Raw genomic sequence first — 25,429 nt, 5'->3', positions numbered from 1 at the left:
CCAAAATTCAATTTGCATGCCTTGTTTTCTTTTCAATAAACAAGAGGGAATAGATTCACAGTGGGATCTTCACTGAGATCAAATGGGGCTTTTATCGTGTAGAAAACGACATTTAGGTCCTCAGTTATCCCAACAAAATCACGAGCAATGTTGTCTGCAGCCGTCAAAGCCACTGTGTTGACAGGAAGATGTATCCATGGATTGATAGGATTCCCATTCTGGTTGTTGTTAGACGTGTCCGATATATGGAAACGACTCTCTTTGGGCATTTGATTGCTGTAGTAGCATATATATTCAACGCTCCGTTCGTAAAAGTAGATATCCAATGCCCCTAGAGTTTCCCTATGGACGGCCCAGGCTGGATTTTCAGGTATGTAATGTGGATAGTTATTGCTTCCTTTGACAGAGGTTAGGTATTCTTGTCTCGATTTTGGATAACCAGAAAGTTTTCTTAGCTTGGTTGATTCTATCGCCCAGCGGTAAACCTTTGAGCCTGCAATGAAATTCCAATTTCTTTTAAAAGAACAAAATGAAATGGAACGTTGTAGGGATTGTCGGATGGTGTATTGAACCTTTTGATTATCATTAGAATTAACATGCAGGGGATTCAACCCAGGGACTATACATATTTACAGATTATGTAAAGGATATAATAGCCAAAATCTGTTCATTCTGTGAGAGAAAGAACTGATCGAAGCCCGTAGGGCCGAGATCAGGTTCTTTCTCTCAAAGAATGAGCAGTTTGAGGCTTATATCCTACTTAAAACATTACATCTTTTGTTCTAAGAATGGACATTCTCAGTTAAACCCATTGACAATGATGATTATGCATAAAGCTATTTTTTAATAGTCTGACAATATAACCAGTTTTGCGTAGAAGTCTGTTTTTTTATTCCCTTATTGGTCAGTGTCGGGTAAGTGTACTTCAGGTTTTATATTTACTCACACTATAGTACTGAGTCATATCAACATGTCTTCCTTTGATGGGAAGAGCATTATCACTGCACAATCAAAATTTAAGAATTTTAATGAAAGTACTGCAAATATTATCTTAATGAGTGTTAAATTCTGGATATGGAGGACGAAAACGTTATGGAGCCAAATTTTGATCTGAAAAGCATTGTGTTTTAAAATATTTGGATGAGGAAATAATTAACGCCAGCCAAAAGAAATGAAATTATTCATGAAAGCGAAAATAAAAATTCAGAATTAGGATAGGTAATAAAAAAAAAACATAAAAAAGCGTTCTGAAGAAGTTTCGAAATGTGCCTCTGAATCCAGCGAAACTCAAATACAGTATGGAAATATGTCTTTCAAATTTAAGTTTTGATGCGATATAATAATGGCAAATGGAATTTTTAAAAAATGTGCATCTTATAGTTGAAGCAGAGAATCCTACTAATGGTAAATATCGTTTTAAGTGTTTAAATGATTCTTCCGATATCTGTGTTGATTCTTACTTGTAGGGAATTTAAAATTAAATTTGTATCTCTTTGACAAACGTATTGTCTTTCTCTTATTTTCAGCCTACCTGTAGATGTCTAATAAGTTATTGGGTTTACCTGGCACTGTCCAATTAGTTGACAATTACTGTCCATTAATTTTTAAGAACGGACAGTATCTGTCCATTTTTTAAAATAATGGACAGCAATTGTCAACTTATTGGACACCCACAGGTAACCTTTTCACTACAATTCTTGATGAAGATTGGTAAATGTCCTTTAAGGCCTATATTCTGAAGATTTTTTAAGATACTGTATATCCATTCCTGAAACCACATTGTATATCAGTTAGAATGTTATTAGTTTCAAGAAACCATACCAAGCGTTCATTGATCATTCGTTCCATGGTTTTACACACACGGCTTGTTAAGGCTATTGGTCGATACTTATTAGGATCTGAGTGATCCTTTCCCTGTTTTTGAATAAGAATAATTGTAGACTGTGACCAGGAAGATGGGAAATGACCACTCTCCCAGATCATGTTAAAGATTTGCAGAAGACATTCTTTTGTAGATTTAGGAAGATGTTTTATGATTGATAATGGATCTGATCCCGGCCTACAGCTGTATCATGTAAAACTTATACGGTACCAATTTTGATGCACCAGATGCGCATTTCGACAAATAATGTCTCTTCAGTGATGCTCAAGCCGAAATTTTGGAAATCCGAAATAACAATTAACTTGTAAGAACTAAAAGAAAAAAACAGAGTGCCAATGACTGGAGTCAAATTCGTCTAAGGATCAGAGATATCCATGAGGAAGATAATCCTTAATTTTGAAATGAATTAGCGATTAAATATACATTCGTATTTTCAAACTAGTAACGAAGTACTTAGCTACTGGGCTGTAGAGACCCTCGGGGTTTAACAGTCCACCAGCAGAGGTCTCGACAGAGGGGTCGTAATTTAAACTTATACGGTACCAATTTTGATGCACCAGACGCGCATTTCGACAAATAATGCCTCTTCAGTGATGCTCAACCGAAAAGTTTGAAATCCGAAATAATGATAAACTTCCTAGAGCTATTTTAGGGAAATATACATGTACGTCTTTCTTATCTGTGACTATTTGATTTCCTAGTTAAATAAGTATTTGTTGGTTCAATGTTCTCATTCTGACTTTTTGTAAACCTTTTGACATTGACCACTCCCTGGGGTTCCAATTCGTTTTGGATTTCCTGTTCAGGAATGTCATCCAGGTTGTGATCTTTGTCAAAAAGGATGTCTTTACTTTGATTTAACCCATTGTGGGGTTTACCAATGACAGGTATACCAGCTAGATCTTTCAAGCTCAGCAAGGAAGTAGATTTATTTTTAGCTCTTCTGAGGCGAAGGCTCAAAGAGCTAATCATATAGCCATATGTCTGGCGTGCGGTGTGCGTCAACTTTTTGGAAAAAGGGCTATATCTCAAGAACCCCTTGGTCAATTTTTGTCGAATTTGTCACAGGGTATCCTTAACCCAAGGGCTTTCATTTGTACTAAAACTAGGGTTGTTTTGAACATACTTTATTGTACATACATGATCAATCTCTCACCAGAGGGCGTATTACGCTGCGCTGTACAACACCTCTGTCAACGTCTAAATGTCAAGATTCTTGGCAAACCTTATTTCTACCTATTGCATTATAAAGTATGATTTTACAAGTTTTAGTGTTAAGCTTAAAATCTTACAGTAAGTTCAGAAAAACAACGAATTCCATGATTATTCTAGTATTATTGGATGAATGAATATTTATATAAACCCTTTCAGGTATCTCATATTTACCAGCTTCTGCGTTTATAAAATTCAGACAAGTGTTTGATTTGCTTAGATATGATCATTACAGTTTGATATGCTAAGTTAGTTTTAGTACGTTTTGATATGATTTTTAGACGTTGACAGAGGTATTAGTGGAGCGTAGCGGGAACGATAACTCTGGGTAGAGATTGATACATGATATACAAAAGGATCAAAAACAAGTTCAAATAACTTCTCCTTATAGGGTTGTGACAAGGGGAGATAATTAGGAAAATGCAAACAAAAGTAGTAGTTGCTAAAGAAATATTTTCAAGAACCACTGGGCAAATTATCACCAAACTTATGCATAAGGATGAGGATAGGTTGTAAATAAAAAATTGTTCAAGGCATCATCTTGGGGCAAAGGGTGTGGTCTCAAGGTCACTTCAAAGTTGACCTTAAATTTTGTTTTGTTAAAACTTTGATATTTTGCTTAGTATAAGAACTAGGATCATCAAATTTTGTCAGTTGATGCATCTTAGGACCTAATATCATGTTGTCTCAAAAGTAGGTCATGGTGACCTACTTTTTGAATTTCGCAGGTAATTATTATTAAATGGATTTTGATGCATATCTTGGACATTTTGAGCCTATGATCATCAAAAGTTGTCAGTTGATGGATCATGGGACCTTGAACTGCGTCATGTAAAAAGTATGTCACCATGACCTACTTTCTGAATTTTATGGCTAATCATTTTTGAATACATTTTAGGTTGTTATTTCAGATACCGAGAGGTTTAGAATCATCAAACCTTGTAAGTTGATGTGTCTAGAGGCCTCGGAACATATTTATATATATATATATATATATATATATATATATATATATTAAAAAAAGTAGGTCACAGTGACGTACTTTTTTTTAATTCTGCAGACATTCAAATTTCACATTTTCAATTTTAGATGCATATTTTGGACACTATGAAAGCTAGGATCATCAAACTTGTCAGTTGATGTATCTTGAGTCTTCATAGTTTGTTGACCAAAAAGTAGGTCACCGTGACCTAATTTTGGAATTTGACAGCTATATTTTAATATTTCAGATACTATTTGACTTACAATTATCAAACTTTGTCAGTTGATGGGTCTTGAGTCTTCGGAGTGTGTCAACCAAAAAGTAGGTCACTGTGACCTACTTTTGGAATTTGACGTTTATATCTGAATATTTCAGATACTATTTGACTTCAATTATCAAACTGTGTCAGTTGATGCATCTTGAGTCTTTGGAGTGTGTCGACCGAAAAGTAGGTCACTGTGGCCTTCTTTTGGAATTTGATTGCTATATTTGAATACTATTTGACTTGTCAGTGAATGCATCTTGAGTCTTCAGTGTGTTGACCAAAAGTAGGTTACTGTGACCTACTTTTGGACAGTTATATTTAGATTTTCAGGTACTATTTTACTTAACATCATCAAACTTTGTTAATTGATGAATCTTGGTTAGTGAGAATTTTTGCCTGTTCTACAATGTATCAGAAGAGCGATTCTAGGCCCATGGGCCTCTTGTTTAAACTTCTATAAGAAGAGCTCCAGATTTCAACTTTTTGACGGATTTTGGGGTTCCAATTATTCCGTATAGACCTTTTTGTATAACAAAAGGCGAGACGTTTGTTAAAGGCTTTGTCTGCTCGTTTGATAGTTCAGCCTTAAGTGTGATGAAACGGGGCCAGTGCTCGGTAACAGGGTTAATCTGCTCATCATTTAGAGTGGTCTCGAAAGCTGTTGAGAAATAACGCTTTTTTTGAATTAGCCATAGTAGAATGAATATATCGGATTCCTTGCTCCCCGCCCGTCTCGGAGCGCCAGCAAGGGCGATGTCAGTTCTAAGGGACTTCCAGTAAGACCGACACCACGGGGATACAAAGAATCTATACTCAGGCAAAATTTACCTGATTGACACTAAGCCATCGCTTGATATATACATATCGACATGGAAGTGTTGGCGTATTGGAAAATTGCTAAAAACATGATATATACTTATAAGGAAATTGCAAGGACATCAATACTATGACATGAAGATATTATCAGCTTGGCATGACCAGCCGATTGATCAAATCGGGCCAAACTTCACCACCCGTCTAGCAGAAGTCGGGACCAAAGTGGAGTGTTGGTCAACAGACACTATAAACCCCAGTGTCTGTAAACCTCAGCCACCAGGATCCCTTTCTCCGTACCTTCGGATTGCAAACCACTGCAAGCTGGTTGTCCCTATTTTATCGCCTCTTACGACAGGCAAAGGGGGTGCCGAGGACCTATTCTTTTCACATCCGGGTCCACAAGGGGGTTGTTTCAAGGAATAAGTTCGTATACATAGGGGTTCGGGATGAGGCTCTGAACAGATTTCACGATATTTGACCATTCCTTGAAAGAGAGTTTGGGATGACACTTGGGAGCCTTTGAGTCCTGACCGAACTGCCACTCACTTCTACCTGTCTCAAGGGACGTATTTATATATGATTTAGGGGCGGGGTTTACAAGATACATGACTTTATGAAATGAAAGAAGTGGGTATTATCTCATAGGACACACGTGCCACAAATTTGTCTTACCTAAAGGAACAAGTTCATATATGCTTTATAAGAGAGGCCCTCTACTCATGCACTATTAAAATATTTAACCATTCTTGTGGTAATGGCCCTAGGGGCTCTTATACCTACTCCCTACAGCCCCGACCTACAAAACGTTAATTGGTTTGCCTAAATCATTCAAGTTCGTTATGGCTTAAAAGTGGGGATCTCAACTATCCTCAAAATATTTTACCATATCGGGTATTTGGAAATAGAGACCTGCAATCCATACAATGATTTATAAAATTTGACTCGGTGGTCTTTGAAAAGAGAATAAACAATTAACGCTATTCAGTAGATTTCAGTAATCACTATGTACTATGTTTTTAGCCTTGCATTACTTGCTATATATATATATATATATATATATAGGGAGAGGGACCAGTAAGTTAAAAGCAATTGTTTCCAATCGGTTTGACTAGGTATATTCAATAAAATAAGTTCAAAAGAAAACTAAGCAATAAACAAAAATAACAATTAAACAAACTTCGTTTGTGATACGCAATAAACTTTTTGATATCTCGGGAAAATGCATGATTGTGATAAAATTTGACATCAAGGTCTAGACTAGAAATACAGGAATTTAAAAATGTTTGAAATTATGAGTTTATATGTAAACAGTTTTGGTGTTAAGATAATACTATACAACAAGAGTCATATCTATTACCAAGTTTACATTGTAAAACGAAAATAACACAAAACAAAAATATACATGCCTACGCTTACTTTGCTGCAATATATCGGTACTTATTTGTTGGCCAAGTAAAGTGTTCGCCTTTTTGTCTACTTGTAAACATATGAAGGACCTTCCTAGTAGTATAGTAGTAACATGTACCCATTGTGGATATGCCATATTGATTGGTTATATACATAACAATGGCGAAACTAATACTGCAGCAATGGTACGTGATAAATGCAAACAAAAGGAATTTTTTCAAGGATTTAAACATGTTAAATGTAGGTACACAAACAGAAAAACAAGAGGATCAGATCCCAGTGTTATTGATGATATATTAATCCAAAATTTTACTGATTTTATTTTCTATTCTTATTTACTTAGGGGAATTTGAATACTAAATTTTTTCCCCAGTTATTCCATGCACATTTTCTAAGTAAAAATGCATACATTGCATATGCAATTTAACTTTTCTTTTAAACATTTATTTAGAATTTTGAAAAAGTGTTTGCTGACAAGAATAATCAAAGCGCATTTAGAAACTTCACCGTTATTCCGATTTCTATACCTGTATACACGTCTACATAGCTCTTCTGTACAGTATACACTGCTTTCCACTGGGAGACGTGAGGAAGGTCACTGTAGCCATCGAACAACGAAGTAACATCGACGGACTTACAAGACCCAGTGGTCAAGGAATTGTAGTCATCATATATGTAGATGGTGCCCGATCCTGTTATGACTGCTATGTCACTCTGGGTAGTCGCCGTGCACATGTTTTGTAGACGGTCTACCATGTCAATGATTGCCTGCAAAACAGCATTGTGTTTTTATAATACAAAACCGTGTAAATTAACCTCACTAACGTCGTAACAGCGAGCTAAATATCCCAGTGTTTAGTTACACATCGGTCGAGGAAAATTGACTGCAACAAAATCATTGCCAAAGGTAAACCTATTTCAAAAGAGAATCGTAGGTTTTAGAAAGCCTCTCAGATCTGTTCATTATTTTCTCAGAGAGCTATAGTTCTACAGCTACCACTTGTATAAGTAGCCGAGTGTTCTAATCATGAGATCATATAACAACAAGAAATGTTTGTAAAACATATATGCCCCCTGTAGGCCAAAATTGAAAAGGGTTATACACATGCATCATTTAAATGATAGTAGTGCCAAACCAATTTAAGATATTGAGCGAACAGGATATCCCTATGTCCAATTTCACCCTTGACCATGTGACCTAAAAATCAATAGGGGTCATCTACTCCTTAGGATACACCAGTGTAACAAGTGTGATGTCTGTCAAGCAAAAGGTTCTCCAGATATCGAATGGACAATATATTTCTATGTCCAGTTTGACTCTTGACCTTACATATTTCTCAAGATATTGAGCGGACAATATCCTTCTATATTCAGAGTGGATTGACCGTTGACCTCAAAATCAATAGGGGTCGTTAGTCATCTACACCTTAGGATGTATCAGTCTACCAAGTTTGATATCTGTCAAGCAAAGAGTTCTCAAGACATTGACCGGACAATATATTCCTATGTCCAGTTTGACGTTTGACAATGTGACCTCAAAATCAATAGGTGTCATCAACTCTTTAGAATGTACCAGTGCACCAAGTTTGATTTCTGTCAAGCAAAGAGTTCTCAAGATATTGAGCAGACAATATCTTCCTATATCCAGAGTACATTGACCATGTGACCTCAAAATCAATAGGGGTCATCTACTCTTTAGGATGTATCAGTGTACCAAGTGTGATGTCTGTCAAGCAAAGGGTTCTCAAGATATTGAGCGGACATTGTCTTCTTATATCCGGGGTGGACTGACCCTTGACAATTTGACATGAATAGCGATAGGGGTTCTCTTCTACTCATAACCTACCGACATACATGTTTGAAATAAAATTACGATCAAAAGAATGGTTCAAAAGATATTGAACGGACAACATGTGGTCTACCGACCGATATATTGACCAACCGACCGACCGACAATATGTCCCTCTTCTTGGGGGGGGGGGGGGGGGGGGGTGGCATAATGAATCTACATGATATACACAGCTCTGTATTTGCAATGGAAATATGCCATAAATGAATTAAACTCCGACTCTTCACATGCGATGGACAGGACTACAAACTCGTACAAGTCAAGGAATCCTTACCTGTGGGCCAGTTGTTGAAGACAATTGCGGAAAGGCACTTGTAGACGATATGTATGGCGTCATAGTATGGGCTTCTGTTATAGGTATATATGAAGGATACCTATCTCTAACCTTCATAAAACACATTGTGGCGTCAGACACCACGGTGTATGGCATCGATCCCTCGTGTTCCATGATATTACAAAGCCCTTGTCCTGTGGCAGTCATGCCCTTGCAATCGTAAGATATTGCATAACATCCTCTGGTTCTCAAACAATTCATTGCGCATCCAATCTGTATGAATAGATAAACAACACATGCTATGAAATCATAATTGTTCGTGGGACTCAATTTTCGCAGATGTTGTGGATACGTTTTACCCACGAATTAATATATCCACGAGCCACTTATTCTTTGCAATAGATTCTTTTATAGTAATGATTTATATTTCCAAAATGATGTTAAACCTTCAAATTCCATCCGCATTAACTAGTAAATATTTGACTACTCATCAACATCGGTCCCCTCCAACATTAATGACAGTATTTCAATTCGCAAGCCATTTGTTTTGGTCAAATAGGTGGGATTTTTTTTATACACTTCAACATATCACGGATAAATCCTAATGGTTTCGGTAGAGTTACCATAATATCCATGTAACATCAAATGTTCCATATTTACCCTGTTCTCGATTGTTTTGTCTGTAGAATGTATGCGAGATTGATCACTGTTCGTTATCCTCGCCTTTTTCATGATTTAATGTTAAGTGTGTTTATATTAGCATATATATATATATAGATAGATAGATAGATAGATAGATAGACCCGATGGTCTCTACAGCCCAGTAGCTAAGTACTTCGTTACTAGCTTGAAAATACGGATGTATATTTAATAACTGTTATAAAGTTTAGAATTTTATTTCAAAATTAAGGATTATCTCCCTCACGCATAGCTCTTATCCTTAGACGAATTTGACTCCACTTTTTTGGCACACTGATTTTCCCTATAATAGCTTTAAAACTTCATTGTTATTTCGGATTTCAAACATTTCGGTTGAGCATCACTGAAGAGACATTATTTGTCGAAATGCGCATCTGGTGCATCAAAATTGGTACCGTATGAGTTTTACATTATATATATATATATATATATATATATATATATATATGGAAGGTGAAAATAACGACCAGTGATAAATCTCATAACTCCTTTAAGCAATACAAAATAGATAATTAGACAAACACGGACCTCTGGATACACCAGGACTAAGACTTTAGGTTTGCGCTCCGTCCGTGTGTCTGACAGTCCCTGCAAATCAGTTTTCTGGACTTTTTTATGTCCTTGCAGATATTCATTTGATATTTGGGACATTGTTGTATATCGCTTTGCCATACCAAGTTACAGATTAAGTTCGAATTTCGTCTAGATCCGTTGATTTTTCACTAAGTTATGGCCCTTGTACTCAGAAAAATAGCACGAAATATCAGTTTTCCGGACTTTTTTATGAGCTTGCAGACATGCATTTGATATTTGGTACATTGCTTTGTTATAACAAGTTACGAATCAAGTTAGAATTTCGTCTCGGTCCGTTGATTTATTACTAAATTATGGCCCTTGGACTTAGAAAAATAGCATGAATTGTCAGTTTTCCTAACTCTTTTTTCCTTACTGATATTCATTTGATATTAAGTATATCATGATAATTGCTTTGCCATAACAATTTACAGATCAATTTTGAAGTCTTCGTGGTCTAGTGTTTGTACCTGAATAGTACATGTAGTTGATTTCCAACCATTCCTATCCTGGTTTCCCAATCTTTCCTTTTACCTTTTAGGTAATGAACTTTGAATATTGTTGCGGTTTAATACTAATTGACTATATATTGTTTCACGTCCCACTCGAGAATATTTCACTCATATGGAGACATCAACATTGCCGGTAAAGGGCTGCAAAATTTAGGCCTATGCTCGACACTTACGACATTTGAGCAGGGAAAAACTTTATCGTGCCACACCTGCTGTGACACGGGCCTCGGTTTTTGCGGTCTCATCCGAAGGACCGCCCCATTTAGTCGCCTCTTACGACAAGCAAGGTGTACGGAGGACCTAATCTAACCCGGATCCCTACAGGATTTGTGTTCCACTTATTATTCTGAAAAGTGCAGTGGACTGACATTTTTTAAACAATCTTTTTTCTCAGTTCAACTTACTAGTACTTTTCGTTTTCTTGGTACTTGAGCTGTTGCAGGTCCCCAACACCTTTGCCATTTTTTATATTTATGGTTACTAAGTTTTCGGTTTCCATTTCATATATATTTTCCTTTGAACTAGCGTTCGACATACATAGCTATCAAATAAAACCCTCCCTTAATCTGCAACATTTTCTTAAAGCACTCGATGAGCCCATTTTCATGTATTCGCGAGTTCATTTTTCGAAATATTTTTAAATTTATAGTTCTCAGACAATTTATGTCTTTGGACCAAAAATGAACTCTTGAATTTTGATTCGTCATTCAGTTCACGTACCTCAGATCTTGCGTGAACACTTCCAATCTGATGATTAGTGATGGCTCCCCCATCCGTTAGGGAATCTAGAACAAGGTATCGGTGACACTCAGCACATTCCAAGTTAACAAGGAAACAAAGAAAAAGTTCTTTGATCAGCAGTTTTCTCAACATCTTCAAGACAACAGAGTATACATGTACGTCATAAGGTAAGTGTATCTACCTATAACTTGAGGACGATTAAACACGTTTTATTGTTTTACAGTATCGTGAAATCAATCTCTGACGAAGTGATGTTAATGTCCAACGTTAATGTTTTGCAATCAATGTTTAATTTCAAAGCCATTAATTTGGAGAATACCGATAATTCAGCTATGGAGAAGTTTGTTTAGATATCACTGTGAATCATTAGATTCGGACAGCGCGTTTGCTACAAATGTATCTCCTATTTCTGTTTCACGGGTTCAATCAGACCACAATGTCCACAGATGGCTGCGTATTTTTTTGTTGTTGAGAAAAAGTGAATTGATTCGTATAAAATAATGTTTTATGATTGTAAAATTAGCCATAGGAAGGTTTCATATGTCCATATTCCAAGATATTTGACAAGGGTGTGCTTTGAAAATATATTTACATTTACGAGATATTAGGGTTATCAAAGAATATTCGGCTATTCTTCGGTACCATCAACGTTCGACTAAATATTATATTCGAATAGCCGGTAAAAAATATATTATGTTTGCAGGTTTACTTGTATCAAGTCTACGCAACCGTCTGCAGTGAATAAAATGATTTATATCCACACCTATTTGAAAACTTGATCTATCTGACTTTGACGCAGCTTGTTTATGCATCTTCCTATCAGATGAACTTCTATACAATAGACAACATGAAATTAGTGTGAGGTTGGGTCATTTATTTTTTAACAAATGACTTGAAAACAAAGTAAAGGCTGGGATAAGATTATGCAAGAACATATAATATCACAAAATTTGCGTTACATAACTGCAAAATAGAGACGACTAGAAATGAAGTCTTATCCCAGCCAATGACACAATTATTGTATATATGTCACAATATTTACATAAATGTGCAAAGCGTTGGTGCATAAACAGGCCACAAAACAATTTCCTTTTTGTTGAAGAAAGGCTCTGTATAAATTCTATCAAAAGCAGTTAACAATTATGTTCCTCCTAACTTTATTTGTGTTCCAGTGGGTGAGGGTATTCAAAATGCTATAATTTTGTATTTAATTTGAATCAAATGAAGTATCATGCATGCTATATGCATAAAATTAACAACGGAGGTCCCGTGTCGCGACAGACGTTGGAAGGTTACAGAACCCTCAATACTAATATGACCATGAGCGCTAAGTATAGGTCTAAATTTGTGGTACTTTACGTGCAGCTGGTGACGTCTCAATATGAGTGGAATTTAGGTGTTTTGTTCACTTTTACCTGTATATTTTTTATTAAGTTTTGTCACAACAATACCATATTTTACCGTATTTTTTCTGTACATGTTTGTTCACTTTTACCTTTAGATCTTTGATTAGGTGTGCCATAGCAATGACTCAGGGACATATTTGTTTGCATATCAGTTGTTTATTTTTTGCTACTTTGCACTACTAGTCAAACCTTATCTATATATTTAGTCATATTGCATATTATTATATGATTGAATAATTCCTAGCTCTCTAATTGGCTGAGATCCAACAATGTAGAAATCATACTACGTTATGTTTACCTGCACGTGACCTTCCAGGTGAACATAAGGAATTATTTTTTCCACATAGGACCAAAAATAGATCGTTGAAACTTACAATTAAACAAAGAACAATCTTGAAGGGTTTTTTAATCATTTAATCATATAATAAAACAATTATTGCTGTTTTTTAGGTCAATACGATGATTTAGACACCTGAGGAGTACAATATTCACCGAGCCCGAAGGGCCACCTGAGGAGTACAATATTCACCGAGCCCAAAGGGCTCGGTGAATATTGTACTCCTCAGGTGTCTAAATCATCGTATTGACCTCAAAAACAGCAATAATTGTATAATACTGTTTACTGGGATGATTGTTGCTACTCAAATTCGACCTTTTTTATCTAATGTCCCAATTTCTAGTTGTGATATACCATTGTTATTTGGATTATTACTTTGTCATTTATTTATTGAATAAATGACCTTTCTTATTCCTTAATGTGTTTTGTCGAATTCTACCACAGTAGTCAACCGACATTTAAAAAAATACATTTGTATATACATGTATCTGTTAATGCAATAGGGGCATGTTTGAACTAAAAATTTAAGATATGAAAAAATATCTCATAACCTAAAAAAAACTACCCATAAAATTGCGAATGGAAATACATGTCACACAACTACCTTATAATTCAGAACTTGACAATTTATTTTGGGGGGAGGGGTGGGGTGTTTGCAATAAAACGTTACATATGTATAGGTAGAACCTTATAGCAACTCGCTCTTTGTCATCGATTACAAATGAAACTCCATTACGATTCAAATGAAGCACTATTGATTAGGATTGCAAACTGTGTTTATTATACAATATAAATAAAACGTATATACAATATAAAAATCAAAGTAAACACTCTGAATTTATCATAGAAAGCAAGAGAGAAAGAAAGAGGGTGTTTTTTTTAAAATACGAAAGTATGGAAATCATAAAATCACTGTTCGTTATCGTCGTCTTTCATAATCCACATGGGGAAAGTAAATAAAACACTACAAATAACAAATGAAAACGTATATAGTACAAAGTTAACATGGAACAATGCAGATGGAAAAGATTGTTGGACATGCATTGTATCTTGTACAGGTGTATACATGTATGTCATTGAAGTCTTGGTGAGAGGCTGTTAATGTGGATACTAGTCATTCTTGTGGAATAAAACTATGAAAGCGAGTGATTGAAATCGCATTTAATTTCGCTCATCCTGATTTAATGAGTGTCAATAGTTCAGTAGTATCAGATCTCCATCCAAACAGTGGTAAACAAGCAATCAAAGGTTCAATTCAAGAGATACCATCATGATTTATAAGTATTACAAGACCAGTGGGAATAGGATTGAAGGTTGAATATTTCGATTTTTCCACCACAGTGACATCCAGCAAGACATTAGTACGAGCATGTGTAAAATGTTGATTACATGAAACACTATTCCTACCATGAACAATTGACCTCTTGTCAAACTTTCCTTTCTACTGAAAAGAATTGTTTGTTGTTGTCTATAAAAACACATAAACACGTATGTCGCCTTCTAGCTTGATTGACATTAAAAGACCGATATAGTGTACTTGAATTGGAATATAAGGCATAAATGTCTAAGTGCAGCCGTTGTGGAAATGTTGTTTCAAACGTTTTGAAACCCATGATATTTAGCAAACTGACGCTCCATTTCATTTACAACATGCTCCATAATCCGAGATTCCTATGACTCTTACCCCCGCTTTTATATTATGACATGTGCGGGAGAGAGTCAGATTGGACTCCATGTTGAAAAGTGGGAATTCGGCGACACCAGCTGGTGTCGCTGCTTTACCTACCTCTTAAAACTTTATTTCGCGGATCTATCTTCCAAGACGCGGGGATTCAGTTATCGAAAGATTATCTACAATTAAATCATGATTAATACGATACTATCGCCGTTTAAACAGCCCCAACACCGCCAAATGAAGCATCACTTGAATTAGGTCGCCTTCTCGCCGTTCTATTTTTACGCATGACGTCAGCACATACACACACAATTCCATCGTTTAAACGGCGATAGCATCGTATTAATCATGCTGTTAATCGAACTTTATATTTTTAAGATAACTGAACTTGAATTTGATTTTCGTACTACACCTGCTCATACATGTACGTATCACGTCAAATTTTAACGCGAACGAGTCCGATGTCTACCACACTCCCTGTTGTAAGTACATACATACAATGTATTATGTGTAAATACATGCATGCAAGTTAAAGACATTTTACTACGAGAGGGCGGGTGTGTGTGTCCGGGTGGGGGGGGGGGGGGGGGGGGGGGGGGGCTTGCTTGTGTGTTCTTTCCATTCTCTACCCAGAGGTATCGCTGTCCGTTAACACCTACATCAATGCCGAATTTACTGCTGACTTGTTAACTTGCTGTCCTGCTTCTATGTATTTTAAACTGCATTTAATTATGACTGAATGGTTTTGAATTTCTCAATGAATTGAATATTCATGATTATCATTATTGGTAAAAGAAGACTGTTTACTCATTTTTACAACTCAGAAATCCGCAGGAACTACAATACTGTATGATATAACTGACTTGCGTGATTTATGCCAAGTTTGATTGAATTAGAATAGTAGTTCTTGAGAAGCATATTTTTAAAAGATGCCACAAAATTGTTACTAATTATTCATTATCTCCATTTCAAAAAGTGTGTGGTACTTTATTTGCACAAACTTGAATCCTCTTTATCCAAGCCAGTTTGGCTGAAATTAGCCCCTGTGGTTCTGGAGTATCAACAAGAGGCCCTTGGATCACATCGCTCACCTGAGTCAACTTGACCCATATTTAAAGATTTTCCCTAAACGCATGTAAAACTTTGATCCCTATTGTGGCCCCAACATATCCCAGTGGCCATGTGTTTTACAAACTTGAATCTGCACTATGTCATGAAGCTTTCATGTAAATGTAAACTTCCATGGCGCAATAGTTCTTGAGGAGAAGATTTTCAAAGATTTCCTCTATATAGTTGTATGTAAAACTTTGATCCCCTATGGTGGCCCCATCCTACCCCGGGGGTCATTATTTTAAGAATCTTGAATCTACACTATGTCAGAAAGCTTTCGTGTACATTTCAGCTGTTCTGGCCCAGTTGTTTTTGATAAGACGGACGGACGGACAGACGACGGACAACAGGTGTTCAGAAAAGCTCACTTGAGATTTCAGATCAGGTGAGCTAAAAACTGACGGACGGACAGACTGACACCGGACAAAAGGTGATCAGAATAGCTCACTCAAAGCTCAAGTGTGCTAAATTTATAAATCAATTAAAGTTGACAACCAAAATTTGGACCTATATAAAAGAGTTATATGTTATCCTAACATTAACGTAAATCGATAACCATACATTTTTGAAAACATATGTCAATCTTTGTTTACACGCAAAATTATCAACTCTCTATACCGAGCTAATGGCATGATCTACATGTAGAACCTTATTTTTGGAAAACCTTTTTTAAAACACACTGTACAGTAGATTATGATAATTACAAGTGAAAATCGTGAATTGGTTACTTTAAAGATTACCACAACTGTTTTCAGACCTTCTGTCCGATTTCATTTGTAATGAAAGAAAAAGTGAGCAAGTTCACATATCCCATGCTCAAAATATTGCTTGACAATGCCTCTCCTCACATAATTAATGGTCATGCTATGCATTACTGCAGGAACATGACAGACGGTCTCGAAATTCTAAGTTCAAAAGGGGAATAACTCCCAGAAATATTATTGAATCTGAATTTTTTGCATGGGAATATGCACATCTACACAGCATGTCCTTATTAACTTAAAAGTTTCACGACATTTTGTTGAGCGGTCACAGAGGAGTTTTGTTGAAACATGTCTTATGTAACTACATTTACAATTGATTGAGCACAAGTTCTTAAAACGCTGATAAGAAGGGGACTGACGGACACATCAAAAACAGTATACTACATTGTAGTACCCTCCTCGTGGGGTATACTTACATATTATTATGTTACGTAGAGGAAGAAAGTAATTCAAATTAAACGTTAGATCCGCCTGCATACCCGATACACTAACATAATGATAAAGGGCTGCATTGGAGATAAAATTCCACTTAACATTCGCTTGCAGAATCACGAAATGTCTTTCAATAGAATAAATCGAGTGGGTTTACGAATTTAACTTCTATGGAGAGGGCTTATATAGGCAACGCCTGTTGTCCAATCCTTTTATCTATTATACATAATACAATATCGTTTAAACTGAATTTAACTTCTGATGAAATTTTCTAGATGCTAGTATGCGAGCGGATCTAAAATAAAATTTTAATTAGATTAGGGGTAGGGCTCGTCTACATGCAATCAATTTGAATGATTTACCCCTAAAAAAAATCACAAAGATTGGCATGTATCTTTGGATTTCCCATCCCCGTTTCCGACAACGGTAGATCAATTCCTTTCATTTGAGAAAGAAATACAACTTCATATTCCATCTACTATCACAAACAAAGTTCCAGAATTTTTGTTTTTCATAGTAGTATATATTTTTTTCGAAGTGCGTTGATTTGGTCCCAAATTTATCGCATTTTGAAAAAAATGTTGAAAGCGCGTAATTTTTCCGAAGTGCGTTGCCACAATGGTATCAATAATATTTCTAATGCTAGCATAATTAAAGGTGAATATAACGAACAGTGATCAATCTCATAACTCCTATAAGCAATGCAAAATAGAGAGTTGGGCAAACACGGACACCTGGACACAACAGAGGTATGATCAGGTGCCTAGGAGGAGTAAGCACCCCCTGTGGTTAAACAATGAAACTCGGCAAAAAGATATTGCATGAAATGCTTCTCTCCTTTTTCTGGCGACACAAATGCAATGAATTTGCTTCTTTTCTTGTTCGGGGAATTTTGAGGAATCAATATAATCTGAATACATAAACTAATGTCTTGGTAAAGTCTGTTGAATAAGAAATCGGTGAACGACAGTACATTATTTATCGCATTGCGCATGGACTTGGAGATATAAATGTACATGTGTTCGTCAAGTTTGCTGAGACATTAAATCAGACACGGTTTTGTTCACTAATTTCAGAAGATCGCACTCATGGATATGATACGTGGAATTTTTATATTCATACATGACTGCATCGCATGTTTCCGAGCTGGATTCACACTTATTTACGCATGCGCTGATAACCTTGACTATCGTTGTTGTTGTTGTGTAAAGTTTGGTATGTTTGACAGTTGAGTAAAGTGAAGAGAAATGGGTAAAGTATGTGTCTCTGATCGCCGGAATCCCTGTTAAAGAAAAAAGAAAACACAGTGACACTCAACATTCACATTAAAATTTCACCAGTGTCAGTAATTTTACAGTAATTCATCATGCATTTTATAAATTGATGCCCGTAAAATAATAGGTTTTAAACTCACATATGCATTCTGTTCCATTTCCTGATGACCGATAAGTACTGTAACTGTACCTAGAGTAAAGATATTCAATTGTACCCTCCTCGCACGTTGTTTGATAATAAATTAACCACCAGTATGATTGTGATACACGTTGGTCGCGTTCAAGACAATGGTCTTCGTAACCATTCAGCGGACATTGTCGGCATTCAGAACTTCCTGTCTCGTTTTGGTACGTTCCATCTTCACACAGAGCACAACTAATTTGGCCTGTTTTATCTTGATACGTTCCAACAGGACAAAAGTCACACCAACCTGTACCTGTGCGAGGTTGGAAACGGCCGAGGGGACAAGGATCACACCCGCTGTTATTGAAAAAGAATCCTTCGGAACAGCTAATGCGATTTCCTAAAAGAAAAACACATAATTGCTCTTTGGTCCCAGAAAACTCTTATGCAACGAGTTTAAAGATATTTCATTCAACAATGAAAAGAAAATTTCTTACTTTTAACACACTTGTTTTGGCCACTTTGGAGAGGAATCAGAGTCTGGCCAGTGGGGCATGCAGTGGAGGCGTCTGTGCCATAACATATATCCACGTCGGGAACCTGGAAAATGTTAAAACACACTAGGTATGCCAGTAATACTTAACTTTTTGAGAGCAAAATGAAACCTTTTTGATAAGTTTCCAATTGTTCATTTTCCTATGTTGTAACATTGATGACTTCCGCTTTTCGATCGTCAACTTCTCATATTTGTGTAGCAATATTCGATCATGACCTACATATGGTCTTTATGTCTCTCTACTGATTCAATATGCGAAAGCATGATATGCACCTGATCAATTTAATGGAGGCAAGCTACTGACAAATTAGTCGATGCCCCATGGGTTACAACAGTCTTGTTTGAAGTCAGCATTTCGTAAATTTGTTGGCCGCTATCAACTTAATAATATGAGGATCTTTGCAATACAACTTGTCGTTAGTTCGAATGTTGTCTGACGTGTTTCATATCAATTGTTAGGCCGTTCTTTACATACTGATTTTGACTACCGTACGGATTACTCCGTTTACCTGATCAAGATAAAGGGCTCACGGCGGTTGTGACCGGTCAACAGAGGATGCTCACTCCTCCCCCGCACCTGATCCCACCTCTGGTGTGTCCAGGACTCTGTATTTGTCTTATTTTGATTTATTTTTAATTACATATATATACATACATACATGTATATGTGTACGTATATTTTGGTAAAGTCTGTTCAGAAACAAATGAGTGAATTACAAAACAGTATTCACAGTTATATACTGCTACAATGTAGCTATATTTAAAAATTCACTCACGTTTGATAGAAATTCAGTTGACGTCACATCCACGAAAAAAGTGCCAGTCTGATTTTCAAAATGATATGTAGAGTTGTCTGCATGCGGTGAGTTCAGTTCACAGACTGAATAGAAGATGTTGTAATTGACAGACTTACACCCCGACAATGCACGACAGTCCCGAATACACATCCCAATACCTATATTCGTTTTGTTCTCAAGAAAATGGTTCGTAAGACGCATATTTTGTCTGGAAATGTAACTGTCTATTGAGAGACTGAAACTCTCACACGAGAAACGTTTTAGAATCAAAAGCAAAATTACATAAATTCCATTCATCCTTAGACAAATTCATCAAATGAAGTTGAATTTGACAAATGCATCAAATGAAATTGAATTTGAAATTGACAAGTGCATCAAATTACAGGAGGTTTTATTATCAAAAAGCGTGAAATCGATTTACATTATGAATTCCTGGTCTTTTTATTTGAGAAAAACCAAATATTTAAGAGATGTACATATGTAAACGTTGCGAACCACAAACTATAATATATTTAATTATTGTTTTCAGGAGGTGAATAACAATATTCATTTTCTACTTTTAAAGTTAAGAAATCCGTTTCTTTATATTGGAAAACGATGATACTATCTTTATGTAATGAAAGAGTAAATATTGAAAATTAATATTTCATAATTAATATTTCATGCATCGGTTTTAATTATTTCCCCCCATTGTATTATGCTGTATACATTGTGGTTTTTCTAAAGAGAAAGTATACCATTATAGTTTGTCTCTTTACAAATGCGAACCCTTACTGAACCATTTTGAACATTATCAATAACGATTTGGTTTTTCATATTAGAAACTTTTCATGACTAAATACCACCCAATATTTCTTAGATCAAAGGTTATACGAGTTTTGAATCCAATCTCTAAATGAATGATTTTGTTTGCAGATTTACCATTTTATGAATTTTATTAAAAGAGAAAATGTAGTAATATCCCACGTATAACATCAATATCCACCAATCCGATTGAGATCAATATAGCGTTCACAACATGACAATGAGGCATTTAGGATAAGAAATATATTTGCAATGTTTTTGCCTTTGATATCTTTGAATATTATAATGGTAGCCTTTTCCTCCCGAACGTTCTGCACGTAAACAATGCACGTATGAATTACATTTATTTTGCACAATGCAGCGCGAGTTTTTCCCCTTGAATTACCTTTTATATCACACACACACACACGCTAGGAGATTTGGTTCCGCAGGTCGTCAGTTCAACCCCGGGTAGGGGCAGAAGTGGGTATCCAAATGAAGTGAAATTTTCTGTGCTTTGATATATATATATATATATATATATATATATAGTGTCTATTACCTTGGAGAAAATAAAGAATATCTTATCTTATCTTATATATATATATATATATATATATATATATATATATATATATATATATATTCAAAGCACTAAAATGACCAACGACAAGAACAATCAGATTGTCAAATTTTCGGGACGACCCGTCCCTTCTTCAGGACAAACGAAAAGAATTACTAATGTGGGCAATATCAACAGAGATATTCATTATTTGCAGTAAATATTCAAATGCTAGATATAAATTAATGGATAGCTTGCTGAGGTTAAATGATCTAGTTATTATGGATGTCCACCTTCTACTTTGGGGTAATAATACTTTATCTTCTGTTGAACAAGTGTATTTTTTCTTATGTTCAATCGTTTATTCATGAAACCAAAAGATTCAATTGATGTTCAATTTATATTTTTTGTACATTAATTTTCTACAATATTATATTGTTATATTTTTAAGGAGAAGAACTCGTAAGTTATTTGAACTTGTTTCTGATCCTTTTGTATATCATGTATGTACAATAAAATATGTTCAACAAAAAAAACCCAGAGAATAATAACAAAAACTACATATAAATACATCTAGCACTACAACTACATGTATATTAATCTACAAATGTATTTACAACGCAGACTACATGTTTTTTTTTTTTGTGGTTTTTTTTTTGGTCTTTAGGCTTGTCAATCAATGTTAAAAGTGGAGCGAATCAGGACATGCCTTATTCGTCCAAAGAGCTGATCCAGAATGTACGAAGTGATAAAAATAGACTTAATTAATCTCAAGTGGAACGAGTTAACCCTATTACGTTGACAAATAGTAAACCTAACTCGTACCCAGAGAGATTCTATTTTAACTACCAGAAATTTTCGACTTTCCCTTCAAAGCTGATACATATATTTCAAATTGAAATTAAAGCATTTTCTTGTCATATTTCCGTAATATAACCTATGCATATTCTGAAAGGAAAAATCTTGAAGATTTTAATTATGCACTAAAATGTGGTGTAACTGTTGCCATGACAACAAAAATACCCCAAAATTCCCCAAAATATGTTTTTTTCCACCATTTTCGTCACCTAAAACACACCAATTGAATGTTTATCAGCCATCATTTGAATAAATTTTAGGATTAGTTGTATTCATATACATGTATAACATACAATCATGAAATTGAGTGTCATTTATTATAAATATAATTATACATCTACATTAACATTGAAGTACAAATGCGCATACATGTAAGTTAAAGTAGACTACCTGTAATTATTTTAAAATTTTCCTTAAATCTTGATCAAGAAAAAATTGAATGAAAATTAAAACATTCTATACGTATATTTTCAGAATATAATTCATAAAAAATTCAAAATGAAAATAATAAGTTTCTAATTATGCAGTGTATCGAATTTCTACAGTTAACATGGCAGCTAAATGAGTCCATGAATCACAAAAATATGTTGTGGGGTTTTTTTTCCGGTACACTTTCGTTGTTGATTTTTCAGCCCTTTCTTCACATGAACATACAAATTGACCAGTAAACTGCTACAATAAGTTTTGAATCATGCAGTATGACCTGATGTTATGGTTGCCATGGCAACACAATACTCCATAAATCGCTAAAATGAGGTTTTTTTTTATCCTTTTCTTCCCTTGAAATATAAAAATTATTCAATAAACTACCACAATATTTACGTCATGTACGTAATGATATAATAAAAACTAGCAGTACAAGTTCAAATATACATGTTAGGTTTATAAACCTACAATACATACAAACCATATGTCTATAGAAATTAAATACCTTTACTCTCCAAATTCTAACATAAAATTGTTCAGTAGATCATAAATGCGTCAATAGCTTGGTACATTTATAATACAATAATCCAAATACATGTATATTGCATCCACACTAGTCACGCTTACCAAGTCCGGGAGTACCGTACGTATGTACATTAGGCGTGGTTTGCGACGGTGAATATATTGATTAAACAGTGTACCATATATTTACAGCGTTATATGATCTAAATTAATTGTTACTGAATTTTTTCTATTTATATTATAAAAATAATGCATACACTGTCTCGCCTCGATCACGCATAGAGAACTACACCATCGGCACCGACGCTTTTTTCGCTGATGTGTCTCACATGCAAGCCGTTTTCTCATCGGACTGAAGAAGTTTCCTATCAGACACTGGGCACCGTCTAGTGAGAAATCAATTAGAGAGTAATGCATATGAGGTTTCACGGTAACCATAGAATATAAAACGTGTTTCCTGCAGGCACGTAGAATAAGGGGAGGGGGTGTTGCCATCCCCCAACTTTCTCAACACCTTTTAATGTTAAAAGATATATTTGGTGACCCCCTCCCATATTTCATAATAGTATTGAAATATAAAGATGTAAAGTCGAAGTTATAAATTGAACTTGTGTACATGTATTGAAAGGTGCGCAACCCCCTCCCCCTATTTAAGAAGTTGAAGTTCGGGATTTTTTACGAGTCGGCGCTAATACATGTAATACCCCTGAATTTAAAATTTGTTTCGGAAATTTTTAAAGGTTGCACGTTACCCCCGCATCCCCACCCCGAGTTTGGAGAATTTAAGTGCTGATTGTCCTAAAGAAGAACTTTGTATCTATTCATTTATCCATTTATCTATTTTTATTTGCTCGTCTAGAAATTTAGACAATGGTGTAGGGATTTTTTCCGGCTTCCCCTCCCCCTGTTGAAAAATTATGCTACATACATGTACGTGTCTGTCCTGTATAAAATACCTGCATGTCGTAATGCGGTTATCCTGCAGGTCCTTGTATACTGAGTGTGTACTGTATATAATAGATTCCCTTTTTACAAAGTAGTTTCCATATGAGTGAAAAATTCTCGAGAGGGACATTAAATAATATTCAATCAATAGAGTACAGTTTCTTGCATGATTTTACATGTAGTGATAATTCATTAGTAATATTTTAAGCATACTTTTAAAAACATCACTATTTAATACTATATGTAGATCAGAGAGTCTTCGTCGGCACCGTACACAATCGTACTTTTTCTCTGACATAATTCAAAAAGTTTGCAATATTTTGTATTTACATATATGTATATTTTATGCTGTGGAATCGCGTGTATGTGTGTGTGTGGTTTTTTTTAATGGTGTTTTTTCAAATAACTGAAATTTTATCAAAATTGTTGCTATTGTCATTAAATATTTAAAGAAATTTACCTATGCATTGTCATCTGACTAGTACATATCAGAGAAATGATTATATGTATTTGTATATATGTCTATGTACATTTGGATATCGGGTAATTGGTTAATTCCCATCAAAGATACGCATTTCGTTTGTCGGCGTCCAGTTGGGGTCAGGCTGTCCTGTACTCGATCTACTTTCTGTTCTTTACATATCTATAACCTTTGCTATTTCCCCAAAACTGATAAGACGTATTATCAGCAGAAACTAACAGTATACATGATATAAGGGGGGGGGGGGGGGGGCAGTGTGAGAGGAAGGAGGTGCATGGGCGGGGAGAAAGAAGTTTAGTGGGGAGGTTCTTATTCTTCTGTTCTTATAACTGCTTTGTTTTTTCTTTTTCACCACTGATCTGCATCAACGGCTATACGTATTCGATGCCGTACCCATTGTGTTTTGACAGATAAAAGAAACAATTAACAAATAGAGAATATAAAGAATACACTTACAATATCGCGTAAGCCTGTTATATCTACATGTATATGTATTATAACCGTTGCCGTGCATATGGGTATTAAACTGGCATATGCAATACTCTTTAGTACCCAAATGAAATATGCAATTGATAACTATTCAGGGGAAGGGAGGGGAGAGGGCCACCCCTCTCCGCCCCCTCATGTAAGGAGTCAAGTTCATGAGAAGGACCAACATCTCCATGGAACTTTACAATATTTACGCTATGGAGTTGATGCGACTAGAAGTAGAAATCTTCGTCCGTGATGTCACTCAAATGCCTGTCCAGTGTACACTGGTGACTGTGTTTCTATATATTCTGATTGTCCTTATTATAGAAACTTCTTCATAACTTTAGTACTCTACACTCATGTCTGACGGTGACCCAACGGACAACAAAACTGAGCCTGTATCGCTTTCAGCGCTATACTCCATGATTAATTTATGCGCTGTTTATGTTACAGTCATGACAACAAGAAATGGAAATATTTAGTCAAAACAACTCATTTGACATACTTGTACTGAAGTTATTTTTCTTTAAATTCTAACAGATTATTATTGCAAATAAAGGAAAAATCATAATCTAAACACTAACACTTTTAAATGAGTATACCTCATTTGAATCAATGGCTAACTGTTTTAATGATTTCTTTTGTAATGTAGGACATGAAATAGGAAAGCATTTTGATTCTTCTTTACCGGATG

At 35.4% G+C, this 25,429-nt stretch overlaps 1 protein-coding gene across 1 annotated transcript in view; it reads right to left on the bottom strand.

Annotated features, from left to right (window-relative positions):
* Positions 1-25,429, bottom strand: part of LOC125647283 (uncharacterized) — a 25,456-nt gene continuing 27 nt past the window's right edge. The window contains exons 1-7 of the mRNA XM_056141943.1: positions 25,424-25,429; positions 18,832-18,934; positions 18,513-18,734; positions 11,192-11,256; positions 8,688-8,960; positions 7,092-7,332; positions 1-493 (exon numbers count right to left, since the gene is read on the bottom strand). The exon at positions 25,424-25,429 is cut by the window's right edge and continues 27 nt beyond it. Coding sequence (XP_055997918.1) covers positions 33-493; positions 7,092-7,332; positions 8,688-8,960; positions 11,192-11,256; positions 18,513-18,734; positions 18,832-18,934; positions 25,424-25,429 — 1,371 coding nt within the window. The 3' untranslated portion in view covers positions 1-32. The remainder of the gene's footprint in view (positions 494-7,091; positions 7,333-8,687; positions 8,961-11,191; positions 11,257-18,512; positions 18,735-18,831; positions 18,935-25,423) is intronic.

The sequence above is a fragment of the Ostrea edulis genome, chromosome 6 (genome assembly GCF_947568905.1).
Source record: "Ostrea edulis chromosome 6, xbOstEdul1.1, whole genome shotgun sequence".
Lineage (NCBI taxonomy): Eukaryota > Metazoa > Mollusca > Bivalvia > Ostreida > Ostreidae > Ostrea > Ostrea edulis.
This window is presented reverse-complemented; position numbering and strand designations above follow the sequence as displayed.